The sequence below is a fragment of the Ailuropoda melanoleuca genome, chromosome 17, assembly GCF_002007445.2.
Source record: "Ailuropoda melanoleuca isolate Jingjing chromosome 17, ASM200744v2, whole genome shotgun sequence".
NCBI lineage: Eukaryota > Metazoa > Chordata > Mammalia > Carnivora > Ursidae > Ailuropoda > Ailuropoda melanoleuca.
The window spans coordinates 322,448-345,291 of record NC_048234.1 but is presented as its reverse complement, the minus strand read 5'-3'; the positions used below and the strand labels follow the sequence as shown (position 1 = coordinate 345,291).

General features: G+C 59.7%; 1 protein-coding gene across 4 annotated transcripts in view; it reads right to left on the bottom strand.

Annotated features, from left to right (window-relative positions):
* The window catches only part of SPNS3 (sphingolipid transporter 3 (putative)), a 36,114-nt gene extending 16,782 nt beyond the window's left edge, over positions 1–19,332 (bottom strand). The window contains exons 1-8 of one of the 4 annotated variants that reach the window (XM_011236942.2): positions 18,793–19,332; positions 15,812–15,877; positions 11,609–11,745; positions 10,992–11,143; positions 10,309–10,375; positions 9,550–9,680; positions 8,597–8,749; positions 4,655–4,844 (exon numbers count right to left, since the gene is read on the bottom strand). In XM_011236942.2, coding sequence (XP_011235244.1) covers positions 4,655–4,844; positions 8,597–8,749; positions 9,550–9,680; positions 10,309–10,375; positions 10,992–11,143; positions 11,609–11,745; positions 15,812–15,877; positions 18,793–18,973 — 1,077 coding nt within the window. In that variant the 5' untranslated portion in view covers positions 18,974–19,332. Of the gene's footprint in view, positions 1–4,654; positions 4,845–8,596; positions 8,750–9,534; positions 9,681–10,308; positions 10,376–10,991; positions 11,144–11,608; positions 11,851–15,811; positions 15,878–18,792 lie in introns of all 4 variants that reach the window. The other 3 variants (XM_011236944.2, XM_011236941.2, XM_034646688.1) reach the window with 3 other exon arrangements.
* Positions 19,333–22,844: the final 3,512 nt, after the last annotated feature.

The window sequence follows — 22,844 nt, the reverse complement described above, 5'->3', positions numbered from 1 at the left end:
GAATCTGGGAAACTGAAGGGTTATGTGGACGGACAGATGGACGGAAGGGACGCAAGTGACTCTTCCTCTTCTGAACACAAGTCGGTTCCTCAGCCCTCTTCGGACGCCTGTTCTGACATCGACCCCCTATGTCCCCCAACCTGATGACAGTCCTTCCTGGTGGGCTGCAGTCAGTCCCCACCTGTTAAGGTTTTAGGGGTGACATCGTGTCCCATGGCTCCAGACTCCACGTCGAACTCTCCACCAGCACCTCCCCTGGGACGCCCACCTCCCGTCACAGCACCCGACCCGCTGCGTCTGCCCACGGCCACGGCCCTGTCCCAGGTGGCGAGGCCCCTGTCCCTCCTCGTTCTCTCACACCCCACAGGGAGTCATCAGGAAATTCCTCCAAGAGCACCTGTGATCCACCCACTTCTGTCACCTCCACGTGGCAGCTCTGGCCCACGCCTCGCGGCCTCACCGCCTCACCCAGAACAGGCCCACAGCCTGACGCCGCCCACGCCTGAGTCCACAGAAGCCAGATGGATCCTGCTAACCGTGGGCCGATAACAGAATAATAGACAGAATCAATAAAACTGAAGCGGCAGCAAACTGACACTGACCAGGAAAAAAGGACCGGACAGTCGTCACCAAACCAGGTTCGGAGAGGACGCCTGCCGACCTCGCGGAGACGGGAAGGCCCGGCAGGGGCTGCTACGAACCACTGCATGCCAACAAATCAGACACCCACACAGGGTACAAACTCTTAGAAAGCCGCCAACTAGCGAAAATGACAGAAAAAAAGAAAAAGCCTTAACTGATCTATTAACAAGGGAACACCGAGTCTGTGATCACAGAGCTTCCACAAACAGAAGCCCAGAACCAGATGGCTTCCCTGGTGAATACCAAAAATGTCTAAAGGTGAATGAGCACAGATCCTTCCCAAACTCTTCCCCAAAATGGCAGACGGAGAAGCACTCGTCAGGCGTTCCGTGGGGCCGTTGCCCTGACGCCGGCCCCAAAGATCACAAGGAAACCGCAGGCCACTGTCCCTCGTGGACACAGAGGCCGAAGCCCCAGCCTCACGGCCGCAAGCCCACGTCAGCAATGCCAGCAGCGACAGCACAGGACGACCAAGACAGGGTCCGCGGCGGGCGTGCCAGGCCGGCTAACACACGGGGGCGATCGGCGCACCGCAGCGCTCAAGGACAAGCCACGCGGTCACCTCGACAGACCCCCTGCCCGGCGCAAACCCCTCGCTCTCCGTCAGAGCCCGTCCCACCCGACGCATGCAGGCCCTGTGCCGCCCACCCCCCACCCCTGTCCTCCTGTCCGTCCCTCCACACTATCACGGGGCCCTTGTGGCTCCTCAGGCCCAGAAGGTGCGCGTCTGCCTCAGGACCCTAGCGACCCATGCCAGCCCCCCTTCACCTCCTTCAAGACCGCCTCCACGGCTTCCCCCAACACCGCCTCCTGGGGAGCCCCGAGCCGCGCAAATCCGCCCCCACGCACTCCCCGTCTCACTGGCCCTCCTTATCCCAAACGCTGCGTCCCCCGAAACATGGTGAAGCGCACTCCTGCTGTGTCTTGCTTGCCCACTGCCCCCCTCGGCGAGGACGTAACCCCACAGACATGCTCTAGTCTTTCTTACCCGCTGCCGTGTCTGCGGCGTTTAAACCAGCACGCCCCTTACAGGCACTTGGTGTTTGTTGAATGAATGAATGATGTGAATGCTGGGCACTGTGTCTCGGGCCCAGCGTGGAGGACGATGGGAACCCCCTGGGGCCCCCGGGGCTGGGAGAGGGGTCTGAGCATGAGGAAGACGGCGCCGAGAGCACCGGGAGGGGAGCCAGGGTGGCGCCTGGCGGTCAGGGAAGGCTTGGAGGAGGGATGGGACAGGGAAGGAACCAGGAGGGGCCTGCAGGGGGGACTCGGCCGTGAAGGCCACCTGGGACGTTCACCGGGAGGAGGAGCTGGACTGGGTTCCAGGGGCACCAAGCCGCCCGGGAAGGTCCGCGGTGTCACTGTCCGCATGGGGAAAAGACTGCAGTGGGTAAGCAGCAAGGCGAGGGGCCCGGCAGGGCGGCTCCTGGCCCCGGTCCTAGAGAAAGACAGAAGGTGTGCGCCACGCCAGGCAGAGGGCACCGGGAGAAGAGCACAGGCCCGGACGTGTGAGGGTTCTAGGCTGGTGCCGGGCAGGTGGGAAGGACCTAGAGCCTGATCTCAAGCCCGAACGTCGCTTAGATGTCAGAGGCACGGCCAGAGGCACGAAGCCGGCTCCCGCTCAGGAGGTCCAGAAGGTTCCGCGCTGCTCCTGGAAGGCTGGAGCCTGGCTGGGGGGCTCCGTGCCGCCGGTACCATGCCAGGCCCAAACACGAGCCACAGGAAGGAGCAGCTTCCCAGCACCAGAGGAGGGACTCGTCCCGGCCCTGCCCGCAGCCCCGCAGCCCCCACCCCTGTGCCAGGCCTCAGAAGAATTTCTCCAGCTGGCTCTGTCAGCCAGGGCAATGTCATTTCTAGACAAGCCATCCAGCTCTGGAGACGCGCCAGGCTGCAGAGGGGAGACAGCTGTGTCCCCCAAACACAGCCAAGGAGCCGCCTCCCAGAGCCAACCGAGACCGTGGCAGAAGCAGAGCTGGCAGGGGTCCGCGGCCCCAGCCGAGGCAGGGACGGGCCCGCGGTGGGCCTCCATCTGCCTGCAAGGTCAGGCCCACGCAGCCCCCACCGGCCGGGGCGCTGGTCCCGCTCAGTCTTCGGCTCCCTCAGCCACGATGTCAATGTGCACACAGGCATTTATTAGCGCCTAGTGTATGCCAGGCTCTGCTCCTCCCCCTGGGGACGACAGGGTCAGTACGGAGTCTGGGGCGGAGGGCTGAGTGTCAGTCTCATCTGTCCACTGTCTGTGGTGCTGTCTCTGGGCCTCAGTCTTCCGATCTGTAAGTGGGGCTGAGAAGTCCTCTTCCCCGTGAGGGGAGCACGTGCAGAACGCAAGCCAGCAGGACCTGTCTGTTCTCCAGGGATTTTGGCAGAAGCCCACCTATGGCTGGACCCGGGGGGGCAGCACCCACACGGCCAGAGACGCACCAGCTCCGCCCTCGGCGCTGGGGGAGAGCCATGCCCCCACCCGGCATGTAGACGGAAAGCTGCTGCGGGCTCGGGCTGCGGAGGGCTCATTTGAAGAGTGAGGACGCTGGCGAGGGGGTCCGGGCGACCCACCCACAGAGAGAGGATGCCAGCGAAATGCTGACCTTCCCGCCCCTGAGGGCACCGCGGGGGCCCCCAGCACGCCCCACGGATGACTAGGATGATGGGCTGAGGCACGACCCGAGGGCATGCGGGGCTATGACAGACGCCAAGGAGAGGAGCCGGGCCTGAGGGTCAGGAGAGGGGACCAGCGACAGGGTCCAGGCAGGAACGGCCGGAAGGGCCACCGTGGAGCAAGAGTGGAGGGAAGCCCGGTCAAGATGGAGGCGACGGTGTCACCGGCACCAAGAGTCGGACGATGAAATACCAGGGCCCCAAACCCACAGAGCACCCCACGCGCAGACCCGGCCAGCGCCTGGCATCGGCCACAGCAAAGCCAGTCTGGACTCTGGGAATCCGCCCCAGCTCGGGCCGTCCTCCCCCAACCCGGAGTCGAGGGGCTGCCCTGGGGACCAGGCCGCAGGTGGACCGAGAAGGACCAAACTGCCCGCAGCTCCCTCCTGCCCAGTGCAACGTCCTGGGCCTGGACAGAGAGTGCTGGGAAGCAGACCCGAAGTTCTGGTTGAAATGGGACCAGGCTTCTTCCGTTCACGACCGTAACTGGAAGAGCTGTGGGATCTCGTCGTGGGTCAGAGACCAGTAAAGCCGTTAGTGATTTGCCTTCTGAGTCCAGTCTGCTAGGGGGCATTTGTGTCCATGGTGGGGGTCCCCAGGGCCCTGGGACGGGATGGGAGGGGGAGGGAGCCCATCTGGCGAGGGCAGAATCATGGGTCCCTTCCCACTGGGAGGGACCATCAGGGCTGGGGCCGTAGGAAGCCAGGGACACTGCTGGGCATGTGTGTGTATGGGGGTGCATACAGCCCCCCATACCCCACGGTGCCTGATGGACACACGGTGCCCTGTGCCCAAGCATGAGCACGGAATGGCCTGGAAAGGCTCTTGGAGAAGCAGCCTTTGCTCCGGGCCTTGCAGAGGAGAAGGAGTCAGGTGGGAAGGGTGCCCCTGGCCGAGGCTGGGAGGCGCAAGCCTGTCGCTGGCATGGCCATGGTGTGCGGCGGTGATGGGACATGGGCCTGGAATGTGGGGTAGTGTCAGACCGTCACCCTTACAGTGGTGCCGGCTCTGGCCATGACCGATCTGGGCCTCACTCCCCTCGTTGCACCCCATGTCTCCTCGAGCTCACGGCATAGCCAAGGAACGAACGAGTCCCACTGTCTGCAGTCAAAGTGTCAAACAGCGCTCAGAGGACACACTTTAGAGTCAGAGAGGCTCAGGCTCAAATCCCAGGTCCATCCCTTCCCAGCTGTGCTACTCTTGGTGAGCCTTGATGTACGCATCTGTGAAATGGGGATACCAGACACTACCTGGGAGGACTGATAAACAGAAGTAGAGACCGGGCACCGTTCCAGCCCACGTGAAAAGGACCGACCCACCCCCCCACCCCCGCACCACGCCAGGGGCCCTCACTTACATAGGAGGCCAGGAGAGTGACCGGGGCCAGGACGAGAGCCAGGTAGAGGCAGGGGGCAGCGGTAAGCAGGCTGCAGGCACAGATGAGGGGCTCAGCCCGTGGGTTGACTTTCTTGTACCTTCTTGAAGCCTCTGCTCCCAGGACAACCCCAATGATGCCAGTCACCACGGTGAGTAACCCAAAGATCAGGCTGAGGGGAAAGAACAGGGCAGGGTCAGTCAGCCAGGCGGGGTCAGCCCTGTCCTGGGGTTCAGCCCCCAGTGCAGGACCAGGTACCTACGGGGAGTGTGGCTGTGGGCCCTTCCCCCTCCCTCCTTTTTTTTTTTTTTTTTTTTTTTAAAGATTTTATTTATTTATTCGACAGAGATAGAGACAGCCAGCGAGAGACGGAACACAAGCAGGGGGAGTGGGAGAGGAAGAAGCAGGCTCATAGCAGAGGAGCCTGATGTGGGGCTCGATCCCATAACGCCGGGATCACGCCCTGAGCCGAAGGCAGACGCTTAACCGCTGTGCCACCCAGGCGCCCCTCCCCCTCCCTCCTAACCAAGGCCCCTGGGTCCCCAGGGTCCTGATCGGGGACCCACATGATCCCCCCCCATCCCCGTTCCTGCTTCACCCTGGGGATGTCACCTGTCATGGGGGTGACCAGCCCAGCGTGCCTCCCCTCCAGCCGCTCACTGTCCCAAATGGCCCCCCTCAGGAATCTCAGTTGTCCCACTCTGACCAAACCTTTTCGCCGCCCCCCACGAATGGGAACAGAGGTAAGTAAACGTGCCATCTATGGAGCTCCTAGGACACACCCGGCCCTTATCAAGCTTCGCACACACCCTGCTGAACCCCACAGCTCCACGCGGTCTTGGCACACCTCTCAAGCTGCCTCCTCCTAACTCCACTCCCTTTCCCACCCACTGCCTCCTTCAGCTGCCCTCGGCGCCCCCTGCACCCGCCCCTGGGGAAAGCTGTCCCCCCAGAACAGACCCCATACGGGTCCCCAGAGGGTGCTTTCTAAAATACAGATCTGCCCAACCCCGGCCTAAAACCCTCCACCAGCTCTCAGACACCCACCGGATTTGTGCAAACCCACTGTGACGAACGTGGCCCTTCGTGGTTTGACCCTGGTTGACCTCGGGCCTGACCCCCAGCTCCAACCTCTTCTGCCCCCAGGCGAGTCTCTGTCCCCACTTCCTAATTTTACTCCTCCCTCTGGACACTCTTCACCAGTTCTCCCACCTACCAAACTTCTACTCATCCTTCAAGACCCCTCACAAGTACCCCCTCTCAGAGATGCCTTCCCCACCCCTCCGCTGACTCCTTTGCTCCTGTCAGCTCCCAGAGCACCTTCTGTTTGCACCATCAAGGTCGTTCACCAGCCCGAGGTGCTCTCTTGACCCCAGGCTGGCAGCACAGATACGTGTGAGCCCACAAGCTCATGGATCGTCCCAGACTCCCAGCTGGACAGATGGGCAGGGCAAGGCCGAGGGTGCTGAGAGCGCAAGTGCCCAGCGAGGAGGCAGCCGGGCCAGGGCCCTCACCCTCCTGGTCAGCCCGCCCTCCCGAGCCCCCTTCTAAAGGGCTCAAAGGGAGGCTGAGCCCGGCCAGTGTGAAGCCCAAATGTAGCCAGCCCCTCGGCGGCTCCCGTGGTGCCCAGGTAAGCTCCCAGCAGCACAGGGATGGGCCCCGGCTGCCCCCGGTGACGTCCCACTTTCCCCCTCCACCCCTCCCTCTGCGTCACCTCGGACTCAGCTATGCTTTCTGGCTCCCCTGGCCTGGAGCACCGCTACCCTACCACCTCTCTCCAGCTGCCAGCGTCCCCTCCCAGACCACGGGTGTCCAAAGACGCTCCTGCCTCCGTCACGGCACAGCAATGACTTCCCACCGCGACGCAAGGCCGCGACAGGTGCCAGACTGTGGTGACCGACAAACTGCGTCTCCCAAAACCCACCTTCCTTCTGCACAACGTCTGTGAAATGTCCATCCCACAGGCTGACGACGAGTGGGTTAGTCCCCCTGCCCCCTCCCCTTGGCTTATAGGAGAGAGTGGAGAGCCCAGAGCGGGCGGGGACCTGCCCCGGGTCACACAGCCCCTCACTGGCTCAGCCAAGGCCTCCTAACTCTCTGCCTACCCAACGAAGCACGTGCGAGCGCAGGCGGCTTAGAGATGCTCAGGGAACCTTCCCAACCTGGCAGCCTGGTCATGTGACCCCGGACGCCCCCCCCCCCCCACGTGTCCAGGCTGCTGCGGGACCCCCCACGTGTCCAGGCTGCTGCGGGACCCCCCACGTGTCCAGGCTGCTGCGGGATCCCCCCCATGTGTCCAGGCTGCTGCGGGATCCCCCCCCATGTGTCCAGGCTGCTGCGGGACCCCCCCCGTGTGTCCAGGCTGCTGCGGGACCCCCCCCGTGTGTCCAGGCTGCTGCGGGACCCCCCCCGTGTGTCCAGGCTGCTGCGGGACCCCCCCCGTGTGTCCAGGCTGCTGCGGGACCCCCCCCGTGTGTCCAGGCTGCTGCGGGACCCCCCCACAGTGTGTCCAGGCTGCTGTGGACCCCCCCATGTGTCCAGGCTGCTGTGGACCCCCCCATGTGTCCAGGCTGCTGTGGACCCCGACGTGTCCAGGCTGCTGCGGGACCCCCCCATGTGTCCAGGCTGCTGCGGGACCCCCCCACCGTGTGTCCAGGCTGCTGCGGGAACCCCCGTGTGTCCAGGCTGCTGCGGGAACCCCCGTGTGTCCAGGCTGCTGCGGGAACCCCCGTGTGTCCAGGCTGCTGTGGACCCCCGCCATGTGTCCAGGCTGCTGCAGGACCCCGCCATGTGTCCAGGCTGTACCTCACTGGATGCCTTCCCTCACCCCTTCCCACGCTCCCCCTGAGCACCTGCAGTGAACCAGCAGGATGCAGGCTGCGAGGTCCCAGTCGGCCAGTGGTTACAGGAGCTCCAGGGGCCCCGGGATGTTAGGAGCACCGGCTTCAGAGTCAGCTGGTCTGAGGCTGGCTCTGCTGCCTGGACAGCTCACTCAACCTATCTGATCTTCCATCTCCTCCTTCCACAATACATTTCATAAGCCCTCAGAGGGTTTTCAGCTAAAACGTTCCCTGTTAGGGCCTGAACTAACGTTAACCCTTAAGGAGTAACGATGGGAAAAGGGAAGGGAGGTCCAGGCAGAAGGCCCAGCTCAGGCCGAGGCACAGACAAGTGAGAAGGCATGGGACATTCTGGAAATCACGTGAAGCTCCCTCTGGGCCCCAGTGGGGGAGATGGAGACAGAGAGGAGGTGGACATAGATGACAGTGGTGGCACGGACCACGTCGCTGAGCCCCGGCAAGCAGGGCCACAGGGAAGGGCAGGAGCAAAGAGGGACTGAGGAGCACAGGAGGGGGAGAAAGGGAGTGACGGGGTCCGGGGATGAGCTGGAGAGGTGTTGGCCTGGGCACCGCGCAGGACAAGTGGGAGCAGGGGGACACTGCCTTCCATGTGGTTTTTCTCCTACCCCAATGTCCTGGTGGCTTGCCCGGGACTCTCGGTGCCCCAGACGAAGCAGAGAACACATGCGGGCACGTGTGAACTGCCTGAGCCCCGTAAGTGATGAGGCATCCCAGTGCCTCGATTAGCCATCTGTAAAATGGGATGGCCTCACACTGTGGGTCCCATCGCCCCACAGGCCCCACAGAAGCCTCATCCCTCTATGAAGGGCCTTGTGGACCCCCACAGCAGCCCAAGAGTGGGAAAACTGGGGTCCAGAGGGGACAAGGCTGCTTACCTGTGGACACCCAGAGCCACAGGAGCTCAGCCAGACCTGGAACCTGGACGGCTATCTGCCCCCTAGGTCCCAAGTCCTGGGTTCCCCACAGAGACACTGAGCCCTGGGGCTCAGAACCACCCGAGCGCTAGCCCGCCAAGAGCGCCCTGACCTGGGCCAGGTGCCCCGGGCTCTCAGAGGCCCCTCACCTGTCCTGGCTGTTGCACGGATCCTGGAGGCAGGGAGGCTGCAGCCCGTGTACCACACGGGCCTCAAACAGAAACTTGGGGGCCCAGAAGCCCAGAGCTCCAGTCACAAAGGCTATGGCGGTCACCCCCAGGGTCGACCACACAAAACTCCAGCTGCAAGAGAAAGTGCCCTGGCTGAGACCACCGGGAGAGGGCTGGGGCCGTAGGGCCTGGCTGCACCCGTCACACACCCCCACACCAGGCGCTCCGGGCGGGGGGGGGGGGGCTCCAGGCTCTGGATCCTCCCTGACATTCCCTAAGAGCCCTGCACACCCCCCTCCACACTTCCCTTCTCGCTGGGCCTTCCTCCTTCCCCTCTGCAGGACCCGCTTCCCCATCCCAGAAGGCCCAACGCCAACAGCACATTCTCCAGGAAGCTGTCCCCGCTGCCCCCACCTTCCTCCAAGTGCCCTCCACTGGTCGCATGGCTCTGTATCAAAGAGAGCTGGGTCCTGTCCACGCCCCACATTCCAGTAAATCGTGAGGCCTGGGAGTGCAGTTGACTCCTGCCTGCCTCCCCGCCCATGCCTGGAACAGAGGATGCCTGCACTCCCACGAGGCTTGTAGAGGTGAGTGATTAACTCCCTGCATCCTCCCAGCAACCCTGGGAGAATAGGTCCACTGAATAAATGAGGGGAGTAAGGTTCCCAGTGGCAGGTCACTTGGGGATAAGGCAGTGGTCAAGCCGGAGTCAAAGCCCACGCGGCCTCCCCCTACCCTCCCTCCCAGCCCCTGGTCTGTCACTCGGCAAGGCGAGAAGTGAGGGAGGGGTGCCTCTGTTGGTGAGTGGGAGCTCAGAGGAGGAAGACTGTGAACACTGGGGCTGCCTGGAGGCAGAGACAGGCAGGGCAGGGCTGCTGGGGTTTCAGGGGCATGCAGGGGGGAGCGGGGACACTCACTTTCTCCCCAGGTACCTGACATCCTCACACCAGCTGCTCCTCGGGGTCCCCACGGCCTCTTCCTGCTTCTCAGCAGCTCCCCGGGGTGGGTCTGGAACCAGCGCGATAAGCAGGATCAAGGCCACGGCTTCCAGGCAAGGCATGACCTGGGCACAGGAGGGCCCAGGCAGCTCAGGACCGCACACACTCGCCCAGGACCCCGGAGATCCTGCCAGTGATGAACCATGTGGCCCAGTGTCTGGGAGGCTCTGTGCCCAGGGGGTGGGGCAGGGGGCTCCTTTATCGGCTGAGGGTTATACAGAGAGCCTGACATTCCCTCACCCCTAGGAGTACAGCCTCTCTGGGGAGTTGGGTCCCCTTGGGACTTCTTTACTGTGTCCAGTAGACACTACTCCCTTGGGGCCCATGAGCCCCACCAGGAGTACTTCCCACCTCTACCCGCCAGGCCTGTTCTGCCCTAGGCTGTTCCCACCCTTGTCTGCCCCTCCACAAGATTCCATGATGCAGCACGGACTCCCCCCCCCCCCCCCCCCCGCCGCCCCCTGCCACATTACAAGCAACTTGCTGGAGTTCACACCACTAGCAAACCCAGCAGCCAGCATCTGCACCCAGGGCCGTGACCTCCACAGTCATGTTCCATCGAATGTCCGAAGCCGCCAACGTCTGACACCCCCCATGGCGCCAGCGACCGTGCCAAGTGGCTAAGGCCACTGGAGGCTGGAAAGTCCCTGCCGGCCCAGGGGGATCGGAGGGAAGAAGGGAGGTTGGACTCACTCGGAAGCCCCAACGCCAGTTCCCAGTCAGCTGCAACACGGCCGACCCCAGCACGTAGCCCAGACCACTGCGACAGAGGGGCAAGGGGAATGGGCAGTGAGGGTGGGAGCAGGTCCAAGGCTGCAAGGCCAGCCTGAGCTGGGGCACCCCACCCCAAGGAGCTGGCTTTCTGCTGCTCACAGCCCTGTCACGGGAAAAGTGAGCCACGTGAGGCCCAGATGTCCCCTGCCCTTGGTCAAGTCACTGGTGACCTCTGGCTCCAGGCCCATCCCCAGCACCACTGCCCAGTGCCGCCCTCTCTGAAGACCCAAGGCTCAGCCCTGCATGAGTCAAGCGATTCCAGGAAACCTGGATCAGAGCTCAGAGGTCGGATTGCAAATCCCACTCTGACCTACCCACCCCCTTCCGGGGGTGCCTGGCCCAGCCCCACACACTCCCCAAGCCTTCCCGAGTGTCCTAGGGTAGAGGGAGCACCCGGATTATCTGTAACCCTTAACACAACCCGTTGGCCAGTGTTCTCGCCCCCCTTTACTGATGAGGAAACCGAGGCCCAGAGAGGTAAAGGGACATGGTAAGGAAGGAGGAGGGCTGGGATTCAAATCCTATCCCCAGTCCAGCCTCTGCTCTGGCTCCCTTGGGCCTCAGTTTACCACCTAGGGAAGTGGGTCCTGGGCGGTACCAACCTTCCGACGGGGATGAAGATGTAGAAAGTGGCCAGCACCCGGGTCCGCTGGTCCCGCACAAACAGGTCGCCCAGGACGGTGGGAGCGATGGTGGAGTAGCTGGCCGAGCCTATGCCCACGACTCCCCGGGACAGGAAGAAGAGCCAGGAATACTGGGCAAGCAGACACAAGACCCCAGTGAGTCCCGGGATCACCCACGGGGCAAGGGACCGGAGTGACAACACGCGCCCCCAGGGGAGGAGGAGGGGGTCAGGACTAAAGACCCCTGGCTAGCCTCCCTGCCCAGGTCCCCCTCATCACATGGGTGCCCCCTGCTGGTGCCCGCAGCCCCCACTGGCCCCAGGCCCAGGGGAGCCTTTTTTCTGGGCGTCACCCTTGCCAGGCTGGCCAGCTCCCCCAGACAGTAGCGATCACCCCCTCCCACCCCCCACAGGCAGCAGTGGGAGCTGCAGGCGAGGAAGGCTCCTGTTGAGAGCATCTAAGGGGGTCCTCTCTAGGACACCCCTGCAGCCAGCCTGGAGCCCGGGATGGATGGAGACAGGTCCAGTCGCCTTTCTAAGGGAGGAAGCAGGCGGGGGCAGGTCCCCAGGGGGCCTTGTAGGGATGAGGGGGCCTACCTGGGGGGAAATGAAGGAGCTGGCCAGGCCTGCCCCTGACCAGAGCAGGATCCCAATACTCAGCGTGGCTTTGCGGCTGTGCCGGTCGCCCAGATAGCCGAACACAGGTGCAGACAGCATCAGGCAGCAGATGAAGACTGGAGGGGACAGTCAGGGGTCACATGCAACTCCCACTGTGGTGGGTGGGCAGACGGGCCTGCAGGCCCACAGAAGGGACCTGGCTCAGGTGTGCAAGCTGGCACCTTGGCAGTGGGTGGGGGGCAGGAGGAGGAAAACATGAGGTGAACCCTCCAATCTCTGCCGAATACACAACCCAATGCCCGGAGTCAGGGGTACTGGGTAGGGGAGTGGGGGGCTGGACTCGCTCACTGTGAACCCCTCTGAGCATGAGCACCCCGCCAAGCTCCTGGGAGGCCGGGAGCCGGAAGTGAAGGTGGAGCCGGTCCTGGGGCAGCACGGGGGGCCGCCAATGCTCCCTGCCAGGACCCTGTCTCTGCAGAACTCCCCACCCCCGCCCCCGCCCGGCCGGGACTGATTTTGCGCTCACACCCCTGCTGGGGGCGGGAGGCAACGGAGGTCTGCCCAGGCCTGCTCTGCAGACCAGCGGGGTTTAGGAGCGGGGGTTCCCGGGGGCTAGAAAAGCCCTGGTTTTTCGAAGCAGGTAGTACATTCCCCTAACACCGTCGGTTTCATCTGTACCATTTTTTAAAGTAAACCCTTCTGAACTGGCGCCTGGAGTAACGAATACGCTCGCTACTCCGTGAGGACAAAGAAGCGGCCACGCTCTCGCACGACTCTGCCGCGCGCACAGGTGCCCTCGCCGCCGGGTTCCTCAGAGGAAGCGGCCTCCGCCCTCCGCAGGTGGAGCGAGGCGGCCTGGACCCGCCTCCACCGGAGGCCCCGCCCCGCGCCTGGGTCTCCATTCGCTGAGCGCAGATGACTGACATTGCCCGAGCCTAATAAGCGTCCAGACTCGTCCCCGCTCGGGTTCCAGCCCCTCCCACTCCCCCGTCCTGCTTCAGTATTAGGCTGAGCCGCACGCAGCTGCAGAAATTAGGCCAGTTTTGACCTACAAAAAAAGCGGCAATTTAATATGGTTCGACCTAACACTCCACAGAGAATAGTCTTTGGTGTCAGTGGCATTTAGAATTTTAATAGCTACCGCCAAAATAGGCCTCCAAAAAAGCTGTACCCACTTACACTGGCACGGAAGTACATGCCAGCTCTCTTGCCAACATCTGATACGATCAATCATATTATTTTCTTTCATTTAACTGTTGAAAAGCAGATGGTGTCTCGCTGATGTTTTAATCTGCATCGTCCTTATGTCCAGTGAGGCTGGCCAGCAGTCCTGCGCTCAGTCCTCTGCCCATTTTTCGGTGGGGCTCCTGTCTCCCAGTCCTCTATATTTGTTTTAAGGATTTAAAATGCAAAATCTGGGGCTAAACTACCTGGGCTCACATCCTGAACCAAAGAGTGCCTAGCTGTGTGACCTTGGGCAAATTCCTTAACTCTGCTGTTCCCCTCGAATCAGTGCTATGAGATAGAAATTGTGCTTCCCACAGAAGATTATGGAGAAAATTAGATGAAATAAATCATATAAAAGGCAGTGCCTAGCTTTCTGTAAACGGCTCATAAATGTTATCCATTGTTTTTACTAACTGCATTAGTTTCAAGCGCGTCATACAGAAGAGTTTAGTTGCCCTGTCCTCAAACGTATCAGTCTTCCTCTGGCCAGGATTGTTTCTTGTCTTCTTAAGGAATATCTTCTCCACCCAAAGGTAATTAAAGTTTTTCCCCGAGTCTTCTAATACCTTCTTGAGATTTGGGGCAGGGATCCCTTCTGGGATATAAACCACCTCACCCGGCAGATGCCCTGAGATGAAGCCTGGCCCCGGGGAGGGCACGCTCACACAGGCGCACTCCTCTGCTCCTAGCAGCTCCAGATTCAGACGGCTTCGGAGACAAAGTGGAAGGAATCCAGGAGCAGGAGGTGAAGAGAAGGACTCTACAGACAGCTGCCCGGATTCGAATCCCAGCTGTGTGACCTGCAGCAAGCCCCTAGCCTCTCTGTGCCCCGGGTTTGTCATGGGGAAGATGGGCACGAGAGTAATAATAATCCCGGCCTGCGGGGTTGTTGTGAAGGGTGAACGAGTTGATGTCACAGGGCACGTGAGACAGTGTCTGGCACACGGTAAAGGCCACATGAGTGTCGGTTTTGTCCATCAGTGCACCGACCCCAAGAGCCTCTCTGGCTCATTGGAAGGGGAGGGTCTGACCTATGCTCACCCCACCCTCCGCCCCACGTTTCGATTTGGCCCTGCCCGCTCAGTCAGGGGCTGCCTCCATTCTGAGCCCTGTGGAAAGCAGCGGGGTGGGGGGGGGCCCGCGGCCATTGCACCGAGACCCAAGATTCGGGGAGGCGAAGACTCACCCCAGGTCACTGAAGGCAGAGAGTCTGGTCATCAGGCCTGCAACCCCCCAGCTCTCTCCACACACTTCTCTGGGCGGCTTCTGCAGCGCTGACCCTTCCTTCCCCCCGACACACACCGGCACGCGCACAGCCCTACTACACACTTGCACACGCACGCACACGCTTCTCTCTCCACGGCATCTCACTTATGGGGCCTCGTAGTAATAACCCTACTCCCCAAGGTGAGGACCTGGGAGGCAGATCGTGACTCAACCAGCATTGTCTGTTTAATCTAGAAGGTTGTGGGGATTGAGTCCAGAGGCCCTCGCTTTGGCACTGCGAAGGGCAGCACCCGCGGCTGGCCTCAGCCTCGAGACAAGGGCGGTTGGGAAAGACGCATCGTCTAAAACAAAGGGCTGCTAGCTCCTTGCTCGGTGCTTTAAGAACTGCGTCACCCTGCACGTGTTTCCAGCCGACATCTAAAACATTTTTGTCATAAGTTTAAATAGTTGCAAAGGGTGTGATTTCTATCGTTATCGTATTTTTTAACTATATTCTCATCCAGATCCACGGGGCTGCAGATTACATTCATCCCATGGAGGGGAAACGTCTGCCGTGTACGGACATTTGCTCTAATGAGCAAAACCAGTCCTTATTTGCCAAATCAATCCGACAAATCAGACTGAGTGCCTGGAAGAAAGATGTTAAAATGTTGGCTTCGTTTTTTCTAATTGAAATAAATGTGTTGACACCCATCGCTGAGACAACATCTCACTTCTGAATCCTACATGGTAGATACATAGGAGATTGTCACACCAGGAGGACAGCCAGATAAGGGCTGGCACTTGGCCACGGGCTTGTGGCCCGGCGGAAACATCCCCAGTGAGCTTCTACTGACACTCTCTGCGGGCCTTCCACGGCCTCCCCCGCAGAAGCCAAGCATCCGTGGGGGTCCCTTCTGTCTGGCACCCCGGAGGCTTTCACACCCCAGGGCAGGGCACCAAAGATAAACTCGGAATAGGGAAGACATACGTTTCCCTGCTTGAAAGGCAGGTGGGAAGGAAGACTCAGAGGCTTTTTCTCAAGCAGGTGCATTTTAGGAAAGAAAAACACAGGCTTGAGGGTCTGTAAGTGGATTCTCTCAAACTCTGCTCATGTGGCCCCTGGAAGGTTTTTGTGTATCCCCAGGGGTCCCCATACCCCAGTGTAAGAAACTTGCTCTGAGGTGTTGGGGGTCCACAGAGAGCAGCCCCAGGTGTGCTAGTTACATGGTGGGGGTGTGTGTGTGTGACCTTGGAATGGGAGGTGTGGCTGCTCCCTGCCCCTACACTGACTGTCAGGCCTGTGGGCCCAGATGCGATATGAACCGTGTGGGAAGCACAGATCTCTGTCTGTCTGTCTGTGTGTGTTCTGCTGGCCAGATTTTTCAGGTCCATGGAGGAAAGCACTGGTCAGGATTTCTCAGCCCCAGCCAGTCTCGGGCACCCAGCTGAGCTGAACAGGGATGAGTGACCTTTGCCGAGGTCATGATCTGAGGCTGGGGGCTTTTCCAGACCCCCACCCCACCCCCGCTCCTTCTGCAGCACCTGTGCTCAAACCCTAAGCTGCCGCTCAGGAACCCGGGCTCAGCCCACGTTCCCCCTCCTCCCACCCACACCGGCCCTCACGGCCAGCACCACGCATCCTCAGTGCCCCCTCCTCTGTGCTAGGGGATGGGCAGGGCTCAGCCTGGCCCCCTGCCCCAGGATGAGCCCTGGGCCCCAGCCCCAGAGCAGGCACTCGCTCCTTACCTGTCTGAAGCAAACCGGCATTGCTGTCTCGGATCTGAAAAAAGTTCTGTATGTCCAGCAGCATCCCTGTGGGCAGAGGGACAGTGCTCAGGACAAGGGCAGCTGCCCCTGCATGTGGGTCAGGGCCCAGCTGACCAGCCCAGCACAGAGTGTGGCTCTGGGGCCCACTGTTGTCAGCCCCTCTCTCCCACCCATGTGCAGTCACATGGGCACACAGACAGGGGAGCCAGTGCACAGGGAGACTGGTACACATCAACACACAGAAACACATACCCCAGAGGCCCAAACATATGGCACGCTCATACACAGGCACCCCGCCCGGGGACAGAGGCACACAGACATGCAGATCCACATACAGACGGGCGTGCCCGGAGAAACACACCAGCAGAGGCACAGATGCACACACACACGGAGTGTGCATGCCACAGGCATGCTGGCGTATGCACATACAGATGGAGTGTGCACGCCACAGGCATGCTGTCATATGCACGAGTGCAGGGCTGCCATTCACACCCTCATCAGAGCGACTGGCAGCTCCGTGTTGCTACATGGTGTGCAGCTCGCTTAGACTACAGTGTTAATGACTATGCAGCCCAGCAGCCTTGCTCAGGTGCAAACTCCTGACATTCGTGGATGCATGTACATGCGTGAGCACAGACATGCAAAGACATACGTGCCCCGGGCTGCACATGCACACACACCAGCGTGTTCTTCTGGGGGCATGAGCGGACAGACGGTGCCCACGAGAGCCTCAGAGACAGGTCCCACTTGGGTCTGACCTCAGCCCCAACTCCCTGAGCGGGGCAGGCTCTTGGTCCACACCAGCCAGGCCTCGAAAGGCCCTCCAAGGTCTTTCTAGGCCACAGGCCAGTGCAGTGGGCACTCAGCCTAACAAAGAGAGAGGAAAGACGCTCTGTTCCCCGAAATCCCCTCAGCCTTTGGCAGTACTTCAGAAAGGGTCAGTCAGAGGTGAGGCACCTGCTTATCTGAGCTGTGGGGCTCAGGCCCTATCATTATGAAGAAGAGCAATCATCACAGTCATTCAATCATGAGCTGGCGGAGGGCCCGGCCCCTGAGCTGGCCCCTACAGGTGTTCCCCTAAGAGGCAGGGGCCATCCGTGTCCCCACGACACAGATGCGGGAGCCGAGGCTCCAGCCACGCCCGTGGGCGTACTGCCGAAATGGGGGGAGTGAGGACTAGCATCGCATCCCAGCCAGGGGCAGCCCCCCTCCCACAAGCGGGGCCTGCAGAAACGCCCCATGGCAGGGAGGAAAGCCCCACAGCCACACCTCTAAGACCTGCCGGCAGGTGAAGAAAGGTCAAGGAAGCAGAGAAACCAAGGACGAGATTTTTGTTCAGATATTTGGTATGTCCTTCCTTCCTTTTTAATAGCTTTAATTACACAAATAAGACGTAGTCACTGGAGAGAAAAGCATAAACTCTAAAAAGCAAAGAGTTCAAAGTTCTGTAGGGTGCCATTCATCTTCCATTCTCAGGAGTGAGGACTTGCCCCCTGGTTTTATCTACTCCTCACCTGCTCCCAGCCCTCTGGGGCCAGGAGTGGACCCGGCCTCCTTTCCCCCTTCAGGCGATCATCTGCCCCCAAAGAGCTGCTTCCCACAGAGCATGCTGGCTGCTGTGAAAACCCAGCCGTCCCTGGCAGCTCCCTCCGCATGGTTTCACTTCTCTGGGCCCCCATGCAAGCCAGCGACCTTGGCCTTGCTTTCCACCGGGACAGAGGAAGTCCCAACAGGGAAGGGCCTCCGCTGGCAGGACTTGGGGCCTCCCCAGGCTGCAGGGCTCCAGGCGCGCCCCCATCCCCCAACTCTCTACCCCTTCCCGGCTCATCTCAGGCCCTCAGCCCACACACCCACTCAGGTCTCCCCCAATCCACTGCAGTAACCCCAGAACTGGACCCTCCATTCTTGTGCTCCTGCACCAATCTCATTCTAGGCCCCCCCACCCCCAGAAATTGTCTGTGGCTCCCCATTGCCTCAACAGAAAGCCCAAGCTCCCGGGCTGGCAACCACGAAGCGCGGGATCTGGCCCCGAAGACCCTTTTAGGAGAGTTCCCTGCCGTGTCCACGCTGGTCACCTCTGTCCAGAGCACACGCACCCAGCGCCTGGGCCCACACTGACCCCTCACCCGACACACTCACCCCACTCCACTTCCCGCCTCGCCAGCTTCCTCAGCCTTCAAGACCCAGCCCAAATGCCCCTCTTCTGAGTTCCGCCAGAACTCTGCGTCGCCATCCTGGCATTGCCCCACCAACGTCCAGCCTGCTCTGGTCTGTGTGTGCCCTCTAAGCTCCATGGAGACGGACTCGAGTCTGCAGCCGTCTACGGCTCTGGACCCTGTTCGCCGCTCAGCCGCTTGCTGGTGGGCTGAGCCCGTCTCTGGGATGCCAGGGTCCTGGCCTCAGGGCTGCTGCAGGTGCCCCCTGACCCCCCCCAACATGGGCATTCCTGAGCTCCGGAACCACCAGACAGCCCTCCCTGGGTCTCTGAGCCCATAGTTCACATTCATTTAGTCAGTGTGGAACAAATCAGTGATGAGAGAGAAAATTGGGATAAATCTTGAATGAATAAATGAACGAACGAGTTCAGGGAACGTGTGAGTAACGAGAAGAGTGGGTTGAGCCCCGGGGCCTCCAGGAAGGAAGTCAGAATATGCAAGGCTTGCACCCAGCAAGCTATTTCTAGGCCAGGCCGCCTGCCCACAGCCTCGCTCAGCATCCCCCTCCCCTCACCGGGCACCCACCCCCGTGTGCACATGCCTAGAATGGGGCTGGATTGGGACCCCCCCCCCCGCTCGGGCTCGGCTGAAACTCCCTCCAGGGGTGAGAACGGCAGGGATGGAGCCCACGAGGGGACAGTTTGAGGCCGGAGGGCGCCGTGGGGGCGCGGTGCCAGCCGCTGGCAGGGCGGCCGGTGAGCGGGCAGCGGGCAGGTGCGTCCCAGGGCACCGTCCCCTCCTCACCTGCGACGATGAACCAGTTCATGTAGTTCAGCAGGTTAACGTAGCAGAGCACCGCGGCGGCCGCGCCAGCTCTCCAGCGGGGCAGGCGCCAGGGCGCGGACGTGCTCCGAGGCGGGCACGCTCCTGAGCCCGAGGCCCCAGAGTTCCCGCCTGGCCCTGGCTCCCGGCACTCCGCGGACATGCCCCCGGCCTCGCCCGCTTAGGCTCCCGTCCCGGGACGGCTGCCGGGACACGGGCACGTCGGCTCTGCCCCGAGTCACTTCCTGTGGGTTCCCAGCCTCCCGAGCTCAGAGCAGCTGTGCTAACTGCTGAACATCTTATCACAGGTTCCTCCTGAGCCCACCGCAGGCTGGCCATCGCGGTTTCACCACCCCGGGCTCCAAAGCCTGCGGGGGGCCCACCCCGGGTGACCGGACATGCTGGTCCCCTGCACTCGGCCTGCGGCTTCGGTGGCTGCGATGGGGAAGAGGAGCTTCATGGGACAGGAAATGAGATGAGTCTCCAGGCCCCTGCTCTCCAAAAGAGGGTCTGGCTGCCCACACGAGAGATGGGCTGTGAGTGCAGGACGCGAGCCGGGCCAAATCGGGACGGCTGGGTGTTGGCCGGAAGAGCAGCACCCAGCTGCGAGCGAGGCCGGCACCTGCTCTGCTCTGGGGGCCGAGGGGCTGCCCACAGGAGGACAACAGATTCAAAATCCAGGGGGAGATTTTGAAGAACGGCAACAGACTGGCACGGTCTCAATGTCTCTTGACAGAATGCTTATCAGCAGCGGTGGGGGAGGGCAACAACCATACGGCAGAGCAGTCAGGCAACGTCTAGACCGAGGATTTAAGTAACACCACCAGCAAGAGCAGAGGGCACTGTGCTTCTCCCCCGGAGGTCCTGAGCCGGCCACGTGTCACCTAGGCTGGGTTCCGGTCAGGGATCTAATGAGGAAACATCAGACACGCCCAAATTGAGGGACAGTATTTTTAAAAACAGACTATGTTCCAGAGAAGTTTTAGGTTCACAGCAAAATTGAGCAGAAGGTTGATTTTCTGTACACCCTCTGCCCTCGCACACCCATAGTTTCCCCATTACCAACCCCCTCCCAGAGGGGGACGTTGTAACGACCAATGAACCCACACCCTCACCCCATCATCACCAACGTCTACCGCTTACATCAGGGTTCACTCTTGAGGTGGCACGTTCTGGGGTTTATTTTTATTTTTATTTTTTTTTAAGATTTTATTTATTTATTTGACAGAGAGAGAGACAGCCAGCGAGAGAGGGAACACAAGTAGGGGGAGTGGGAGAGGAAGAAGCAGGCTCCTAGCGGAGGAGCCTGACGTGGGGCTCGATCCCGGAACGCCGGGATCACGCCCTGAGCCGAAGGCAGACGCTTAACTGCTGTGCCACCCAGGTGCCCCTTCGTTCTGGGGTTTAGACAAGGGTATCCACCTTTATGGTATCTCACAGGGAAGTTTCACTGCCCTACAAATCCTGTGCGCTCTGCTTCCGTCCCTGCCCACCCCTGGCAACCGCTAATGTTTTTACCGTCTTCACAGCTGTGCCCTTTCCAGAAAGCCATAGTCAGAATCACACAGTACGGAGCCTTTTCAGACCGGCTTGTTCACACAGAAAACGCATCCAAGCTGCTCCCATGTCTTTTCATGGCCTGGTAACTCACTCTTTTTCATGCTGAATTATATCCCATCGTCTGGATGGACCACACGTCATTTATCCATTCATCTACTGAAGGACATCTTGGTTGATCGCAAGTTTTGGCGATTATAAATAAAGCTGTCAAAATCATCTGGGTGTGAGTTTTTGTGTGCACTCAAGTTTCAACTCGCTATGGTAAATACCAAGGATTGTAATTGCTAGATTGTATGGTAAGAGTATGCAATACTATTTTTTTAAAGGTACTGTATTTATTTTTTAAGATTTATTTATTTACTTAGAGAGAGAGCGAGCATGCACATGGGGTGGGGGGACAAAGGGAGAGAGAATCTCAAGCAGACTGCCTGCTGAGTGTGGAGCCCTACGAGGGACTCGATCCCACAACCCTGAAATAATGAGCTGGACGTTTAACTGACTAAACCACCCTGGAAGGAGCTGTATTCCCCAAAAGTGCCGAAGGCATGAAAGACCGAGGAAGACTGCGGGATTTTTCGGAGTACAGGGAGTGGAAGAGCTGTGGTGATTTAGGGCAACGTGGACCCCAGACTGGGTCCTGCACTGGAGGGAAACGCGTGTTGTTGGACCAACTGATAAGACTGCAGTGCAGACGGTAGACCAGGAAGACATCCCCGGCATCGAACGTGCTGAAGTTGGTGACGGTGCTGTGGTTGCCGACGTGAAGCCCTTCCACTCAAGTATTTAAGGGTAACGGGCCACCATATACACAACTGACCCTCCAGTGGTTCAGGGGGAAAAAGTAAAGATAGTACAAGAGCAAACGGGGTAAGATGTGATGAGTACGTGAGTTTGGGTAAAGACTGTGTGAGTTTCTCCGCATCATGTTATAGTTTTTCTATTTCAAAGTGAAAAGACAAAGTACAACATGCCAACACAATTAAAAACAGGCAGCAGACTTGAGTAGATATTTCTGCAAAGACGTACAAAAGGCCAACATACGCGGGAAGAGAGGCTCACTCTCACTAGTCGCTAAGGAAAGGCGATCAAAACCAATGAAGATGGAGGTCCTGAGCGGTCACCAGGGGGGCTCCGTGTTGGCTTTACTATGTTCTTCCTGACATAGTCTGACAAAAGATGCTTTGCCTCTTAACAAAAACAACACAATGAGAAACCAGTTCACACTCACTAAGATGACTAGAATCCAATTTTTTTCATTAAAAAAAACATAATAACAGGTTTGGTGAGGATGTGTGAAGATATCGAAACCCTCATACATTGCTGGTGGGAACGGGAAATGGTTCCACGTCTGTGGAAAACAGTGTAGTGGTTCTCCAGAAGGTCAAACGTGGAATTACGCCATGACCAGCAATTCCGCTCATAGGTGCATACCCAGAAGGGTTGAAGACAGGGACTCAAGCAAATACTTGCACACAAATGTCCGTGGAAGTACTATATGCCGTCACCCAAAGGTGGAAGCAACCCAAAAACCCACCAACTGATAAACAGGCAAAGCAGGGTAACCCTTGGGGTCCCCTCTCTCTTGGGGAGTCTTGTACTCTTTCATTCAATAAACTTCACTAACGCTCAATAAACTTTGCTGCCCACCAAAAACAAACAAAAAACAGGCAAAGCAAATGGGGATTTTGCATGCAACGGGATATTATCCAGGCACAAAAAGGGATGATGTTGAGATCCATGCTACCACACTCGGATCCTTGAAACATCGTGCTAAATGATGGAAGTCACATCAAAGGGTCACCCACCCAGATAGTTCAATCCATAGAAACAGCAAGCAGACTCATGGTTGCCAGGGGCTGGGAGGGCAGGAAATGCTCCATGGGTCCGGGGTCTCCCCTGGGGTGATGGGATGTTTTGGAACCGGATAGAGGCGATGGTGTCACAACACTGTGAAAGTACCGAATGCCACTGGATTGTGTGCCCTGAAGTATTTAAAATCTTACCTTATGTGAATTTCACCTCAACTTTTTAAAAGAGCTCAAGCAAACCAAGCCAGTCTGGAGACAAGTCAAGAACATGACCTTTGCTGGCTGACTGGCCAGTGTTCAAATTCCAATTTTGCTTCTTCCAAGCTGTGTGCCCGGGGCAAGTCTGCAACCTCTCTGGGCCTCGGGGTCCTCACGGGCGACAGCTGTGAGGATGAACTGAGTCAAGTGTGCGTAGCTTTCCCCGCTGGGCCGGGCGGGGCTCACAGGAAGCATCTGGGGAGGGGGAGGCTGGCTTTTATTACTGCCCTGCGTGCAGGTGACCTTCCCCACCTGCCCCATGTGGGTGGTCTTGGCAAAGCAAGGGGAAGCTCAGAATCGGGCCCTCCAGCACGAGCACGTGCAGCGCCAGGGCTGAGGGCCTGTCTGTGGGGCTCCATCACCGGGCATCCCTCCAATCTCCGCGCCTCGGGCTCCTCATCCGTAAAA